A 15,412-nucleotide genomic window follows, 5' to 3' on the forward strand; every position below is an offset into this window, starting at 1 on the left:
AGGTGGCCAGTAGTGACGAGTTCTAATCTAATCATGATCGGATTCAGATGAACCAGACGTAGGACAATTTCAGATTTTTTTTATAAATTCTTGCAATAACAGGCAGCTGCTTCTCTGAAGAGCTTTCTCGACACTAAAATCAGATATTTACAGGAAAATGACTGGATCAATTCTGCAAGGTGTGACACCCATTTAAAACTAGAATAAGTATCTGGCATTAGGATATGAAATTAACAACTGGTATAGATACACTATCTGGTACTCGAGGTCAGAGTGGGAAAAATACAAAATACAATTTCTCATGAAAAAGTACCTTTTAAGATTAAAAAAATCCAGCTAACTGTTTATTACTTAAACTGAGAAATTACCGACAACAATTGCACTGAATGAGCAGTTGGCCCTGTTGCCTGCAGCGTCAATGGCCATGTAGGTTACCACAGTGCTTCCTATGGGCAGGACAGCCATGGGTTCGTAGTTGGAGGTTAGGTTGGTCACTCCAACGTTGTCTGAGGCTGTTGGGGCCACCCAGAAGGCAGTACCAGTGGCCATACTCGGTGAGGCAGAGCTAACAACGTTGGAGGAACATCTGCTGAAAACTGGGCTCTCATTATCTGAACAAGAGAAGTTTAATGCAGCGATTAACCCTGACCTCCAAGGTGCTGTGTGAATGATATGAAGCTGCATGTGACATGGTTTCACAAACATGCAACTTTTTACAGTTTTGAATACCTACACTTTAGCTTTAATAACTTTTTAAATTTTGAGGTAAGAGCTGACTTTTGATTTATGAACTTGAGTACCATCAATAATTATAATGACAGACATACACTAACATGTAACAGAGATTAACAATAACTGCTACCTTCAGCAACTGGAACACTTAAACGATTGCTACAAATTTGTGCACATTTAAACGAAAAGTGAATCGATCCGAAGACCACATAATGAGTAACCCAAAACCCGGAACCCCCACAAGTTCAGGGTGCACTGAACACGGGCCTTCATGTCCATACCTATGACAGTTACAAAGAAGTCACAGCTTGCGTTCCTTCCGTCTTTGCCTGTGATGGTATAGATAACCACAGTATGGCCCACCTCAAACCGACTGTTGTTAGCATGGGAAGAGTTGACCGCCACCACAATGCTGCTGTTAAACACAGGCGCAGGCCACGATGCCGTGCTGCTGTTCACACTGGGATCAGTGAACAGGGTCAAATCGGCTGGGCAGGCTATCATCAGCATGTCACTGGCTGAGGTTGGAACAAGAAAGAGATCAATAGAAGGGGCCAATGAGATCAATGATGAACACTATATGAGGAAAGAAGAGGATTAGGGTGTGATGAGGAAAGCAGACAAGATAGATGGAAGTGGATATAACACCATTCCAGTCGGCTAATGCTGCATTCTCACCTCCCATCAACATCACTTCCAGGTCTGAGGGACAGTTAGTGAACTCAGGGAGTTCACTGTCTACCAAGAAATGGAACTTTGCATTTATCATCGGATAATACCTGAAAATGGTGCAGTTTAAACCCTGTCAAATATTACATTTGAAAACGACGCAAAGTTTCTAGAGGCAACTTTTCTGTTTTAATGCAAGCATCAGGATACCTTACATTTCTACACATTAGCCCACAAGCATCACCGCAAGGTTAAACCTTTTAATGATGCATTTTAATGTGTCGTGCCTGAGGCAAAATTTCTTGTAAGAGTTAAGCCCCCGTTAGCGTTATTATAAAGGTTTGCTTTTGTACACTCCACCTGATCAAAAGTAGATGCTAACACTTAAAAAAATCGAGTCAGCTAAAAGTGCCACTAACAGTGTCTGCATCATGTAAATAATGTTGTAAAATCTGTTCTGGAAAGTCTTGCTCCGGACACTCTCAGCTCAGTGCAAAAATAGATGAGCCTTACTGGAAGTAGTCTGTTGGACTACAGAACTTCAAGAGACTGGTAGTTTACTCACCAATGACTATTACTTCAAACTCGCAACGCCCAATGTTATTGTTGGGATCCAAAGCGATGTACAACACTGTTGTTGAGCCAATGGCAAATGAATCACCTGACCGACTGTTGCTGGTTGGCGTGATCACTGCACCGCTGTTGTCAATGGCAACTAGTGTATTCCAGGTGGCAATAGCCATGTCACTTCCTGGATCTGTCGCTACAGTGACATTGTCGGGGCAGTTTTGAAAGACAGGACCCTCTTCATCTAATCAAAGATAAAAAGAACAGCCTCGCAAATTTATGTTTTGCAAGTCTGACAATCTAGATTGTTTTGAAAAGTAACATTTTTGTTACAGTCAGTGAGTCTTCAGAGCACTTTAAAGTAAAAAGGTACCTTTCTACTCAAAAAGCACGAAAAAGTTAAATGAATAAAGATCAACTGTAGAGGAGGTGATATTTCACAACAGTTTGGCTCGTCTGCAAACACCCCTTCAGTGAGGAAAATCTACTGTATAAAGCATTAATGTCGAACCAAGTCACCTTTTCAAGTTACAAAAAAATTATGAATGGGTCAAGTAGAGTTTTCTGGAGTACTGCTTGAGTGATTTGTTCTCCTGGCAATTTAGAGCCTGCGCTCCTCACCGTTAATTGTAATGATAAAAGAGCATGTGTTATTATTGCCGGCGCTGTCAGCAATCCTGTAGGTCACTTCTGTCGGTCCCAGCGAGAAATTGTTCCCAGGCCGGTGAGATGCTTCAAAGAAGGTCACATTTACATTGTCAGTGGCCATTGGAACTGTCCAGCTGACAGTGGCTTCACCAACACCGACGCCCGTAGAAAACATCATGTGACTGGGACAATTTACAAACATCGGAGCCTCATTATCTGTGAAGACATAGCAGATGGGGACTACAATTTGGCGATGTTACTTAAAAAGACAACATGGCTCCAAACAAGCTTACTAATATTAAATAAATGTTACTACTTATCATATGACTCTGATATGCATGAAGCTAATAAGACAGAAATTTATTCTGGTTTCTCAGGTTAAATCAACCTCTTTCATCACCAAACAAAATACTGCAACAGTTGCACTAAGTCCACAAACTGACTACATGAGGGAAAGGTTGCAAAGCAAAGAAATATGGTGGTCAACAGGAGTTGCACAACGATTAACACGAGGTTACTCCCTTACCAATAATGATAACTACAACTTGCCTTCTGATATATCTGGAAAACTACAATGAAATTATCTAACATGACCAGAATCAAAGTTTTGAAAGAATGCAAAGTGGATAGATTTGTAAAAGGAATATATCAAATGTCAGGGGTTCAGAAGATTCCGGGGGGGAAATTTCATTAATAACCCTCTGGAGTAAAAGGTCGCCTTGCTGCAAGCAGAGATATTCTGAGATATTGATGATGATTACCTGATACGTAGATGTAGAATCTGCAATCGTTCTGATCGGTGTTCCCCGAGGAGTCTGTAGCAGTATAAGTCACCAGGGTGGTTCCAATAGGAAAGGCAGTGCCTGGTTCCTGGGTCACAATGACAGAGGCCACCTCAACGTTGTCAAGTACCTGGGCTAGTGGCCATGACACATTGGCTGTTGGCTTATTGGGATCGGTGTTGGTGCTCATATTGCCTGGGCAACTGACTATAACAGGAGGCGACAAATCTAAAAGGAGGGACACGTGTAAGCACGACACAAGTTTCTGTGGTTGCCAACATTTTGAAAATGCAAAAATATTATCAAATCTTAACTACTTCTTTCCATATTGGTTGCTCAATTTCTCAGTAGGTCAGATTTTCAAGAAACTGCAAGTAGTCCTTCAGACATTTTGCATTTATTACTGTACTATGAAAAACAAGCCAACACAGTGACCTTCAACTCAAATTGACAGATGGTTCGTGCATCTTGTATATCAAACCAGCCTAACTCACCAATAACGGTGACATTAAAAACACAGGCCACCATGTTGCCTGCCTCATCAGTAGCACTGATCACAATTTCATTGACGCCAACTGGAAACTGGTCTCCAGGAAAAAACTCCTGATCCACCATGAAGACGCCAGAATTGTCAGAGAACATTGGTTCAGTCCAGTTGGCTGTTGCATTAGCACTGTCATTATATAGGTACAGGTCAATGTTGGAGGAACAGTTCAGCAGCACAGGAGCCTCGGAATCTGTTCGGTAACACAAAGAAAATTGTTGTGATAATATTGATACTTTATTGGTAGGCTGTCACAAACTAGGTCTATATAATGTGGAAAATACAAATGGGTCCTATATAGACCAACACATAACTTATTCCGTGCTTCACTGCTATTACCTGGAGTGGGTGAAAAAATGACTTTAAAATTGGAGAAATACAAACTACGAGGGTTGACATAATACAGTCCCAAGTTCGAATTTGAGTTTAATGATTCAATGGATTTGCAGTGTACAATGTCATTGCTAACCATCAACAGATACTGTGAAATTGCAGGTGGCCCTGTTTCCACTCTTGTCCTCAGCGGTGAATATAACAATTGTGTCACTGAAAGGGAACTGGGTTCCAGACAGGTAGTTGCTGGTGACATTCACCGGTCCCCCGGAATTGTCTGTGACTTCTGGCTGGGTGAAGTTGACAACTCGGGACTCGTTATTCATGATAAAGACATCAGAGGGACAATCCAAGAACACTGGCTTTTCTGCATCTGAATGCAATTAATGAGAACGACTTTGTGGTTAAGTTGCATATTGGAAGATGCACAATGTGATTCCTGGACACAGACACATGCATTTGGATCAAAACATTTTCTCAACACGTTTTCTTCGTATTTAAATAGCCTTGTGCCTCTGCATGTGATGTTGGTAGTGAATCGAATGTACCAAGCCTCAAAACAATGAGATGAAAAGTAATGCCTTTGTATGTAAAGACTCGGTTCCTTGCAAAAGACTTGTGGTAATTTTATTACAACAGTGGCAGTCTTAAGGCCATAATTTGTAAGCCTTCGCTGAGGAACTTAATATCCATTCAAGCACAAAACATTTCGGAAATATGTTTTGCTGGAGCGTCCGGGTAGAATATATATTTCAACTGTTGGATGCTTTAGGACGATTATGATTTTGACAGGTTTGTCGTTTTGTTGGCTCACCTACGACTGTCACATTGAAAGAGCAAGAGGCATTGTTTCCTGCACGATCAGCAATGAAGTAGGTAACCACGGTGGTACCAATGGTGAAACGACTGCCATTTTGATGACTGACATTAAACACAACAATCTCCTGATTATCTCGATACTGGGGGACTATCCACGTCAGGTTGGTTGAATTCATCCATTGGTCAGTCAGCCCAGAGACATCTGGAGGACATATGATCATCGGCATCTCAACGTCGGTTGCTGGATGTAGAAGAAACATAACCAACACCTGCTACAATCGTACATTGAAATCTTTGGAAGGGAAGGAATGCAACTTTTTTTTCTGAATCTTAATTTTTTATCTTTTCAATCTAAAATCTCTTAAAGATGAGCGAGACATGATTTTATTCTCTTCCGATGTAATTCTAGAAAGATTTGCCATGAATTCACTCTAAACACGTTTACTGATATAAACCCAAATAAAATTCTCGTTCAGCGCATTTCTGAACCAGAGCACCAAGTTAACCACTGAATAAATCAAACTTACGATAGACAATGGCAGTGAATGTGCAGCTTGCTGAATTTCCAGACAGGTCAGACGCTGTGGCAGTGATATAAGTGGTACCCAGAGGAAACTCCGAGTTAAGCTGATGGGTGAAGTTCAGAGTAACCATGCCTGAGTTATCAGTGGCCGTTGGCATTGTCCAGTTGAGGCGAACATTTGTGCCGTTGTCTGCAAAGGCCTCAATGTTTGGTGGACAGGTGACTTGTGGATCTTCAAAGTCTGAAAATGAAGCAATGCACTCTTATTTTCCAGTGTAACCTACTAACTTTTCATCATGGAAATCTATACCAAAATTATATTGTGGTAAAGTAATGGCAGAACAAAAACACATAATATCAAATATCACATACCACTGACATAAACAGTGAACTGGCAAGTCTCCAAATTGCCTGATGAGTCCGAAGCATTGTACTTGATGACAGTGGAACCGATTGGGTACATGCTGTTGTCATTACTGTCATTGGTCAGTGTCACCATGCCAGAATTATCCACTGCCACTGGTTTAGTCCACTCCACAAATGCCATATTGGAACCCTGACTGGTATTGGTATAAATATCTGATGAACAGTTGATGATCTGGGGGTTCTCTTCGTCTGCAAAGTGGAAAAAGAAAGTGTTCACTTGTGGCAGAGACTGAAGTGACAATTATCTGTACTCTAAGAACACTAAAGGCTGCAGAATCTCCCACATGTAAATGTAAAGTTCAAACGAAAAAATGTGGAAAGTCTCGAGGGTACACTGGAGCAGCCACCTCATACGTTTCAGGCCAACAGCTGAATTCTTTTCTGATTTTAGCTGCAAACTATAATTCATTGAAGGAGTGTAATGTTTTCAGAGCGAACCCAAAGGTTTATATTTGACACTTCGTTGTTCAACACTTCTCTTTGAAAATTCTTACCCATCCTCTTAGACATTGGACAGCCCAGGTCCAGCGTTTAGTCCATCTCAAGTTCTCACGCACATTATACATATATCTCCTACCTTCCACTCTCAAGTTAAGTCACAAGGTATTCAAGTAAACCATGACGAAGGTGATACTTTCTTAACATCCTTTATCTCTTTTGTAGTATGATTTGATTTCTCATGGGGTCAGTTGAACACTGCCACTGTTTTCTGGATATCATTTACATCCATAAACTGATTTCATACACGTCTTCTTTTATTTGGTCTTGATTGCATTATTGCATGAATTATCGCAGAATGGCTGCCGCTTATAAGCAATTTCTTATTCACTAAATGTCACAACAAACCACTGGACAACCTACATTACTGTTTTAAAAACTGAATTATTAAGGCATAGAGTGCCTGACTTTCATACCTTCAATGGTGACAGTGAATTGGCAGACAGCTTCATTGCCAGCTGCATCTCGAGCATAGAACTCAATAGTGGTGTTACCCACATCAAGTTCATCACCGGGCTGGAGGGTAGAGTTGCTGTACGTCACTTTGACGTTATCAGTAGCCACAGGAGTAATGAAGAAGGTGCCCACGTACCGGCCGGGCAAAGTGGAATTGGTGACATTCAAAGGACAATCAAACACTGGGCTCTCGTCATCTGGAATAAATATGAACACAGGAAAGCATTATCAGAAGGTAAATTATCAAACAATCATCGGTAAAGGAACTGGCACAGCAGTTTAACTGCGTACTTCCTGAGAAGGAAGTAGCCTACATATAAATAACACCAAGCATTTTACCATTTTTGGTAGTAAATCTACACAGACACCCCCAAACCTCAGAAATCTGCAAGACATCCCTTTTATAGCAACTTAGCAATTTTAACAATGCTCATTTTCACTTTCAATTCAAATGGTCTTCTGAATCAGCTTTTAAGCCCTTTCCATCAAGACTGTAAGACCCCAGTCCCTTCATGTTCAGATAGGTCAATTTTGCAACTGTAAATTTAACCACCGGGTTACTGCGCCATCAACATTTGACCACATTTTGAAAATGTTTTCACAAAAATGTCAACTAATGTTTACCACTGCATTTTTTTATATCTCAACAAATATGAAATTATGACATGCCTCTTAAAAGTAAATCATCTAGAAATTTCATTTAAACATTTGCTCTAGGTAGAAAAAATACTGCTATTAAATGGATGCCTACCAGTGACTGTTACATTGAAGGCACACATGGCAAAATTCGATGAACTGTCGTTAACAAGGTAGACTACTTTGGTTGGTCCAACCGGAAATATCGAGGGGGGAGAGTGAGACTGGTCAATGTTGAAAGACCCAGAATTGTCAGACACTGTGGGCTCAGTCCAAGAAATATTGGCAGTGGGCTGGCCTGGAGCTGTCGTCTCGTTGACATCACCAGGGCAATTCATAATTATAGGCACTTGCGTGTCTGTTGGGTGAGGAAATAAATGTCCAAATGTTCTCATTATGTCAGCTCGATTGTCAAAGATGAGGACGGAAGGCAGTATCTTGCATGCAAAATAGGCAAACCTTTCCTTTCAGTAACATACGTGTAATGGAACACAACATACAGGTAAAGTTATTTATTTGGCAAACACACTGTCCACTTCAACCAATAACTCCTTCAATAGTTATAACACTCCGTCTCCAGCAGGAACAGTAGCTATAGAGTACCGAAGTGAATACGTCACACGCACAATTAGTGTGTAAAAGGCATTAGCGCGAGAACCTGCGCGTGAACCAACACGCACGCGTACTCCATTTGTTTGCACTGCACTTTCTGATTCACAGTGACGTCACACTTTGGTACTCTATTCCAATTTACAAATTTGGAGTGTGACAATGATCTTATCAAGTAAAATAACCTCAAGTTTAGGATTTAAGGAGACAAACACCCTGATGCTCACGTCGGGATGTATATGTGCTAAAGATATGCAGGATGTATTCAATAAAGTCTAAATCAACTTTATATTTACCTAGAACCGTGACATTGAAGCTACAGGAATCATTGTTTCCAGCAACATCATAGACTGTGTAAACCACCACTTTGGTTCCAAGGTAGAACAAACTGCCATTTGCCTTAGATACGTTCACTGATACCACTCTCTGATTGTCCATGTATGGTGGTGGGGGCCATGTTACAGTGGTGGAATTGGTGCCATTATCGGCGGGAACCATTACATCTGAAGGGCAGGAGATCATTGGTGGGTTGGTATCCGTAGCTGAAATATTCACAGACAGAGAAAAAATGATTAAATAGATGTATGACCAGTAGAACTGGGTCTCTGCATATTCAACTGAACCAAAGACTCATAAAACAAACTGAACTATTTGGTCCACACAAATACTTCCATCCACATAAGATAACAGCAATGCAGGATGACTTGCAGTCTTGAGTACTCTTTCTGATAGCCGAGAGGCATGAACCTGTCTGAGCAAGCTTTCTGGACACATTCTTCTGAACAGATGGGACAGTTTGAAGACAAAGCCAACAGGAGAATTTAGTAGAATGGACTGGCTGAACTGATTTATTGATTAATATGAATCAGTGATCATATAAACAGCGCCATTGTAGAAGACTTTTCTCTGCTTGCTGAGCACTGTCGGAACTAAACAAGGAGACCATCTTGTTTAATGTGAATTCAACCGTTTGATGTGTCTTTAAGCAGAAAATGGAAGTACACTGAAATTGAGGTGGGGGTGTGAATCTCGAGACCAAATTCGTAAAAAGTGAACCTTTGTTAGGGCAACAAAGTGGCATTCTGCAGTCTGTATACCTAGAAATAAATTTTCCACATTAAACCCAATATTTATTTTAAAAAACTGTTCACTTACAATTCACTTGGATGATAAAAGAACAGTTATCAGAATTGCCAGACGGATCCACAGCTGTGTAGATCACAAGGTACGTGCCATTTGCAAACTTATCCCCAGGGTTGAAGTTTGAGGAGAGAGTTACATCACCGGAATTGTCTAAAACTTTTGGTTGTGTCCACTTGACAGATATGTTTGTGCCCTGGGGTGTGTAGATGTCAATGTCTGTTGGGCACATCGTCAGCATAGGATCTTCCACATCTACAAGAAAAAATAACATATTTACTACTGTAAATGTTCCACATATTACCAGCCAAAATACAGGAGTAGTTAAAACCTAGTTTCCTTGTATTTGTAATGACTGCAAACGGCACTTGTGATGTGAAAACACAGACAGTCGCAGATGTAGTTTGATAAGACGCCATTGTCCCAAACAAAACAAATTGTTATCTAAAGGTTCTAAGCGAAGGCAATTCAGAGAGATATCATTACTTGCCAATAATGTGCAATTTGTGTTTGTTTATACACGCTTGGTCTGACAACTGAATGCTGTCAGGAAAGCTGAACATGATCTGACCTTGCTGACTACCTGTGCCTAAGACTACACAATTGGGTAATGTTGCATGTCTTTATCTCTTTGCTCAGGGAAACTAACCTTAAGACAGAGAGTTACGTTGTGACTGCCAGCCACCTGGCAGGTTATCACAGGATCTTTGAGAGCCTGAAATGTAGATTTCTTTTAATAAATGACAGAATGCCACTCTCGCCAACAGGCTTCCCTTTGTGAAGTAGGCATATCAACGGAGGCTACATTAGAAAAGCTCAGACTGAATACCAACCCCGGACAACGATCTGGAATGTACACTGGTCCGTGTTACCAGCCTCATCTAAAGCAATGTAGGTGGTGGTCATTTTTCCTATGTCGAATACATTGCCTGGTCTGATGGCTGCGGTTAGTGTCACAGTGCCAGAGTTGTCTGTGGCTGTGGGTTCGTCCCAGAAAGCTTGAGCACTGGATGTACCAGCCGTTGCATTGACGATGACATCAGCAGGACAGCTTTTAATGTCTGGGTCTTCTTCATCTACCAGTAATTAAGAAAAGCAAAGTGGTACAAACAGATGACTGACACTTTCACATCATAAAGATTCACAAACTTCCAACTTCAGAGACAGTCCTCAATCCTTCACCTGTTGGAGGACTGTTAGGGTTAAACTACCTTTAAACTTTTAAAACTTGGGACAAGCCATGAACAAGAAAGGATTGTTTGTTTTAAGGCAGGTTCACAATCTATCTGGGCTTTTCATTTGACTGGTATGACGTAAACTGATTAATTAGATGAATGATTTATACAGCCTTTGCATACTGCAGACATCTCTTGGATGTTCTTATTACTCAATGCGGTACTAGTGAATGCAACAATTAAAGCACATTAACCCATTTGTACTCCTGCGGAGTAACTAACAGGCACCTCCAAGATGCCTGCCAAGCTCAGACTGAAAACTGGATTTTAATGTGATGTAATAGTTCTTATCCGTGTACCAACCTACAACAGTGATCTCAAACCGACAAGTGTCATTAAACCCAGCAGCGTCGTACGCAATGTACACAACCTGAAGGGTATCACCAAGACCCACAACTGTCCCAGGGGCAGAACTGTTAGTGACACTGATGACAGCAACATTGTCGTTAGCATCAGGTTCAGTCCAGACAACCGTAGCATTGGCAGCACCAGCATCGGTGGGACTCTCAATATCAGAGGGACAACTGCTGAACATTGGAGGTTGGTTGTCTGGAAAAAAACATGCCGGTCGGAACATCTCGAAATGGGATTTCAAGCATCTCGCCAAATTTTGTATGAATGACAAGGAAGATACTGTATTTCAGGCCTCATTCACATATTAAGACAATATACTTATTGTAACTGCACAATTCCGTGGTCACAGCTAAGCCAAGAAATTGGTTCAGATCTTTAAGAGATGCTGACACTGCATGAGGCGAAGTTTGATGCGCAAGGTAAGAGTTGATTTGAAACCAACATATAATGGTTAGCACTTCTATTTAACTGAATATAAATGCTGGGTTTTTATAGGTACACTTATTTCCTGGATTATATCTGTCACATTGATGGAGTATACAACTGAAAGTTGAACAGATCATTAATGAGAAACCATTACTAAATTACATAATACCCCCCAAATAGGCCGACATCTTTGCTTACCCAGGACTGTGACGAGGAACTCGCAGGTGTCATTCAGTCCACTGCTATCCTCGACAAAGTAAGTGACGGTTGTATTTCCCACCGAGTAAAAATGACCAGGGGAAGGAGTTTGTGTGACAGAATAGACGTCATTTTCCATGACAACGGGATCATCCCAGCTGACATTCATGGTTCCATTTGAATTCAGTTCAGTGAACGTTACTATGTCGCCAGAGCAGTTGGTGAGAACAGGTGCCTCAGTATCTAAGCATTATCAGAAATTTTCAGATGTTACTGCATGTTTATTTCATGTTGAGACAAGAAAGAAAAATGCAAGCAACTAGTTCTGAAAAAAGAGGCTCAGTATTTTCACAGTTTCAAATTGAAAGGATGCTGCAGTCTAATGCTATAGATACAGAAAATGGTTTGAAATTGACTTCACTTACTGGGCAAATTATTGAGTTTGTTGAAAACAATACCTAAACCTTATGGATTGAACACAGTTTCTCATCAATCTCTGAGTGCGGTTTTTGGCATGAAAGTCACTGACAATGGGAGAGGAAAAGACCTTGCAATACTACAATATTCACTGTCCTCAGCCTGGTAAAGTCATGCAAACACCTGCCTACACTATTTACCTGTATAATCGCACCCATAAATCTTACCTACAACAGTCACCGTGAAGTTACAACTTCCTTTGTTACCAGCAAGATCTGAAGCTCTGTAACTGACAGTGACAGAACCGATGTAGAATACCGACCCATTTGGATGTGACATATCAAGAGCTGTCACGCCAACATTGTCGTTGATGACAATGGGCGGCCACGTGACAACAGTAAAGTTCACACCAGGGTCAGCTGACACTGTGGTGTCATTGGGACACTGGACAACCATCGGGGACACTCTGTCGCTAGCTGCGGGAAAACAGAATGATTAAACTTTAGTTTTGCAACAATCCATCGAGACGAGAAGTATGCAGCACAAAATCTACACTATCATAGGTCAATTGACACAGACAAGTAGTAACAGGAGGCGTTAACAGACATTCATAAAATAATACCAAAGACAGTTAAGCCAGTCCTACTGGCTGAGAGCCCATCATGGTTTATATAGTACTGGCTGGCTGATCTTAAACACTTTTCTGACACTACATAAAAAATTATATTCTTATGAAACCTGGTCCCTTGTATTGGTTGAACGTTCACAATTTTCAATTATGTATGCACAATCCTACCAATGTGTCCACACTTTCGGAGTACCGACTTCACACTGCGTTAGCTTATTGCAATCTATGCCACCCCGTGCAGTACTTGCCACACGCACCTATCTCCATATACTTTCCATCTTGTACTCACAAGAGCATTGTACAAAATGGGTCCGTGCCAAGTACCCAGGTACTCGAAACCCCACCGTTGATTACAGGTACCTGATTCCATTTTGTCCAACTTATTACCCAAAACTACTTTGGTGAAATTTTGATCAAGAAGGTTAGAAAGGCATGCACTCTTTTCTACGCATTACTTGCAGGAAAACTATTGGGAGAAATTTAAATAAAACATCTTTGAGATCGCGCACCAACAGTTCCCCATCATCTGCATTTGAGATGGCGATCTTTACACTATTATGACACTCAGGGAAAGAGATGCCCTTTGTTTAATACCAACAATTCCCACAGCAGCTTCGTAGTGAAAAGTGGGCGTGGACGAGTTGCAAAAACTTACTTCCAGCTTTTGCTCTGATCTTTACAATAACTATGGGTACCCCGATACCTGCCAGTTATGGGAATCGGGTACCTAGTTCCCAAACTGCACACTACTAGTACAAAACCATGTCTGGTGGGGGATGAGTTGACAAAAATTAAAGTATGACAAAATTGTAGAACACTTACAAGTTTCATTTTACAAACAACAAATACAATTCTCAGATTTATTTGTTTTTCTTTAATTTTTAAATATTGACCAAGGAAAGGTTGAGGAGGTCATTTAAATACAGAGGTGGGTCTCCTCACAGTTTGATCGGGCAGTAAAACCCTGAGCTGTACAACATTTGAGCATTTGTTTCGGTGTCGGTGTAAGCATTCTCATGAAATATTAATCTTTCTTACTACATGGAATTCTGCTAATACCACAAGTCTGCGTAAATGTACGTGCCCAAGGAGTGGCTCATGGTATTGAAAAAGACCTCGTCACTAACTATGAATACTATAGTGGAAAGAGGATTTTTTTTAATGTATACAAAAACAGGGATTGTTTCAAGGTACTGGTACTCATTTTGTGATTTGCTATAAACTAAAAAGTGACGTTTTTAACCTAAAACGTTTACAAGTAGCTTTTAAAAGACCACCCAAAGCATTCGTTACTTACGATATACAGTGATACTGAAGTTACAGCTGACCATGTTTCCAGATGGATCCTTCGCTGTGTAAATCACAGTGTGAGTGCCATTCATGAATCCATCCCCTGGTCTGTGAGTGGATGTGACTGTTACCGACCCAGAGTTGTCTTCGGCCGTGGGTGGAGTCCAGGTGATACTTACATTCATACCTGGATCTGCGAAGGCTTCCACGTTGGTAGGGCACATCAGCAGTCGAGGAGACTCTACATCTATGGTGCCAACAAAGGGATTTATGAAGATGAAATTACTTGAGCAATCTAGTTGCCAAAGTTACACCAAAGTGATGAAAGTTCAATCCAGCTGTGCTAGAAATCAAGCCAGTTTGATTAGGATTTTCTAAATACATTTGGCACAGTTGCTCCTCTTAATTTGACCTCCTTTGTTAGCTCTTAACTTCTTTGCAATAGAGGAGGCCTGACCAGATTAAGTCCTGCCCACCTTAGATGAGACTGTTCAGTTTTTATTCAGTTTTTAATCAGCTAGGGTTAAGGAGCTTCGACATGATCAAAGCTGCCTGGAGCTATCAATCAAGTCAGCGGGGAAAATGGCCCGTATCAGAGCAGAGAATGATCTAACTATTCTGAGTGGCCCACTGGTTTCGATTGACTGCAGGTATCTTTGGCTTTCCTTACTAAATTTGTAATATGGACACAACTTCCTGCTGGTAAGGAGACTGTTTTCATAAAATGTACCTTGGACGGTTACAGTGAAAGTGCAAGTGTCAGTGTTCCCTGTCTCGTCCAAGCAGGCTATGATCACTGTGGTGTCGTCAATGCTGTATTCATCATCCAACTTGGACGTGGTAACAGTCACAGATCCGGCGTTGTCTATGCAGACAGGTGTGGGTAAACTGTAGGTTGCTACTGGTCTACCTCTAGTTGTGTTTAGAGTGACATCCATGGGGCAGTTTGTGATGTTAGGCATCTCATTGTCTGCAGAAGAGAAAAAGGGGGGAAAAGACTTTTTACTGACACCTTCAACTGTGGAAAGGGACACTGGGGTTTCATTTTGGCTTGAGAAAACAGTTGTGGCAAAACAGAAATAGTGGCAAACAGAATTTTTGACAGTTAGTTGAAGTTTCTGCTCTGCCCAAATTTAACTGTGATAACTTGTGGAAGGTATTATTTTTGGCTCATACTTTAGACATTCAAACAAGAAGGCTAGTACACTGGAAAACTTTTGATATAGAGCCAAGCTCCACAAAGTCCAAGCCCAAGAGTCACTTATAAAGTGCTTGTATGATATTTCTTAATGAAAGTTTGGAATCCTTAAACAGTCTGTACTTTTTGACAATTCAGGACATGCAGCTACGGCAGGGCATACACAAGAAGCAAAGTTCAACACAGTCCAATTCCTTCACTGACTTCTTGCACTCTCTATGATGTGCACAAAAGAATGAGGTACTGGTGAGTAAAGGCACATCCGCTAGAGGCAAGTTGAGGTG

At 41.0% G+C, this 15,412-nt stretch overlaps 1 protein-coding gene across 1 annotated transcript in view; it reads right to left on the reverse strand.

The window, feature by feature from the left end:
* Positions 1-15,412, reverse strand: part of LOC110977639 (uncharacterized) — a 66,741-nt gene that overhangs the window by 11,929 nt on the left and 39,400 nt on the right. Inside the window, exons 40-59 of the mRNA XM_087133548.1 lie at positions 14,661-14,900; positions 13,938-14,177; positions 12,240-12,488; positions 11,596-11,838; positions 10,921-11,166; positions 10,216-10,458; positions 9,398-9,637; positions 8,539-8,784; positions 7,749-7,991; positions 6,958-7,194; positions 5,990-6,232; positions 5,622-5,858; positions 5,090-5,335; positions 4,412-4,648; positions 3,893-4,135; positions 3,378-3,626; positions 2,590-2,832; positions 1,967-2,212; positions 1,014-1,250; positions 369-611 (exon numbers count right to left, since the gene is read on the reverse strand). Of these exons, the coding sequence (XP_086989674.1) occupies positions 369-611; positions 1,014-1,250; positions 1,967-2,212; positions 2,590-2,832; positions 3,378-3,626; positions 3,893-4,135; positions 4,412-4,648; positions 5,090-5,335; positions 5,622-5,858; positions 5,990-6,232; positions 6,958-7,194; positions 7,749-7,991; positions 8,539-8,784; positions 9,398-9,637; positions 10,216-10,458; positions 10,921-11,166; positions 11,596-11,838; positions 12,240-12,488; positions 13,938-14,177; positions 14,661-14,900 (4,851 nt within the window). The remainder of the gene's footprint in view (positions 1-368; positions 612-1,013; positions 1,251-1,966; positions 2,213-2,589; positions 2,833-3,377; positions 3,627-3,892; positions 4,136-4,411; positions 4,649-5,089; positions 5,336-5,621; positions 5,859-5,989; positions 6,233-6,957; positions 7,195-7,748; positions 7,992-8,538; positions 8,785-9,397; positions 9,638-10,215; positions 10,459-10,920; positions 11,167-11,595; positions 11,839-12,239; positions 12,489-13,937; positions 14,178-14,660; positions 14,901-15,412) is intronic.

Source organism: Acanthaster planci, linkage group LG01 (assembly GCF_054643075.1).
Source record: "Acanthaster planci isolate LZ-2023a linkage group LG01, COTS_SCS, whole genome shotgun sequence".
Classification (NCBI taxonomy): Eukaryota; Metazoa; Echinodermata; class Asteroidea; order Valvatida; family Acanthasteridae; genus Acanthaster; species Acanthaster planci.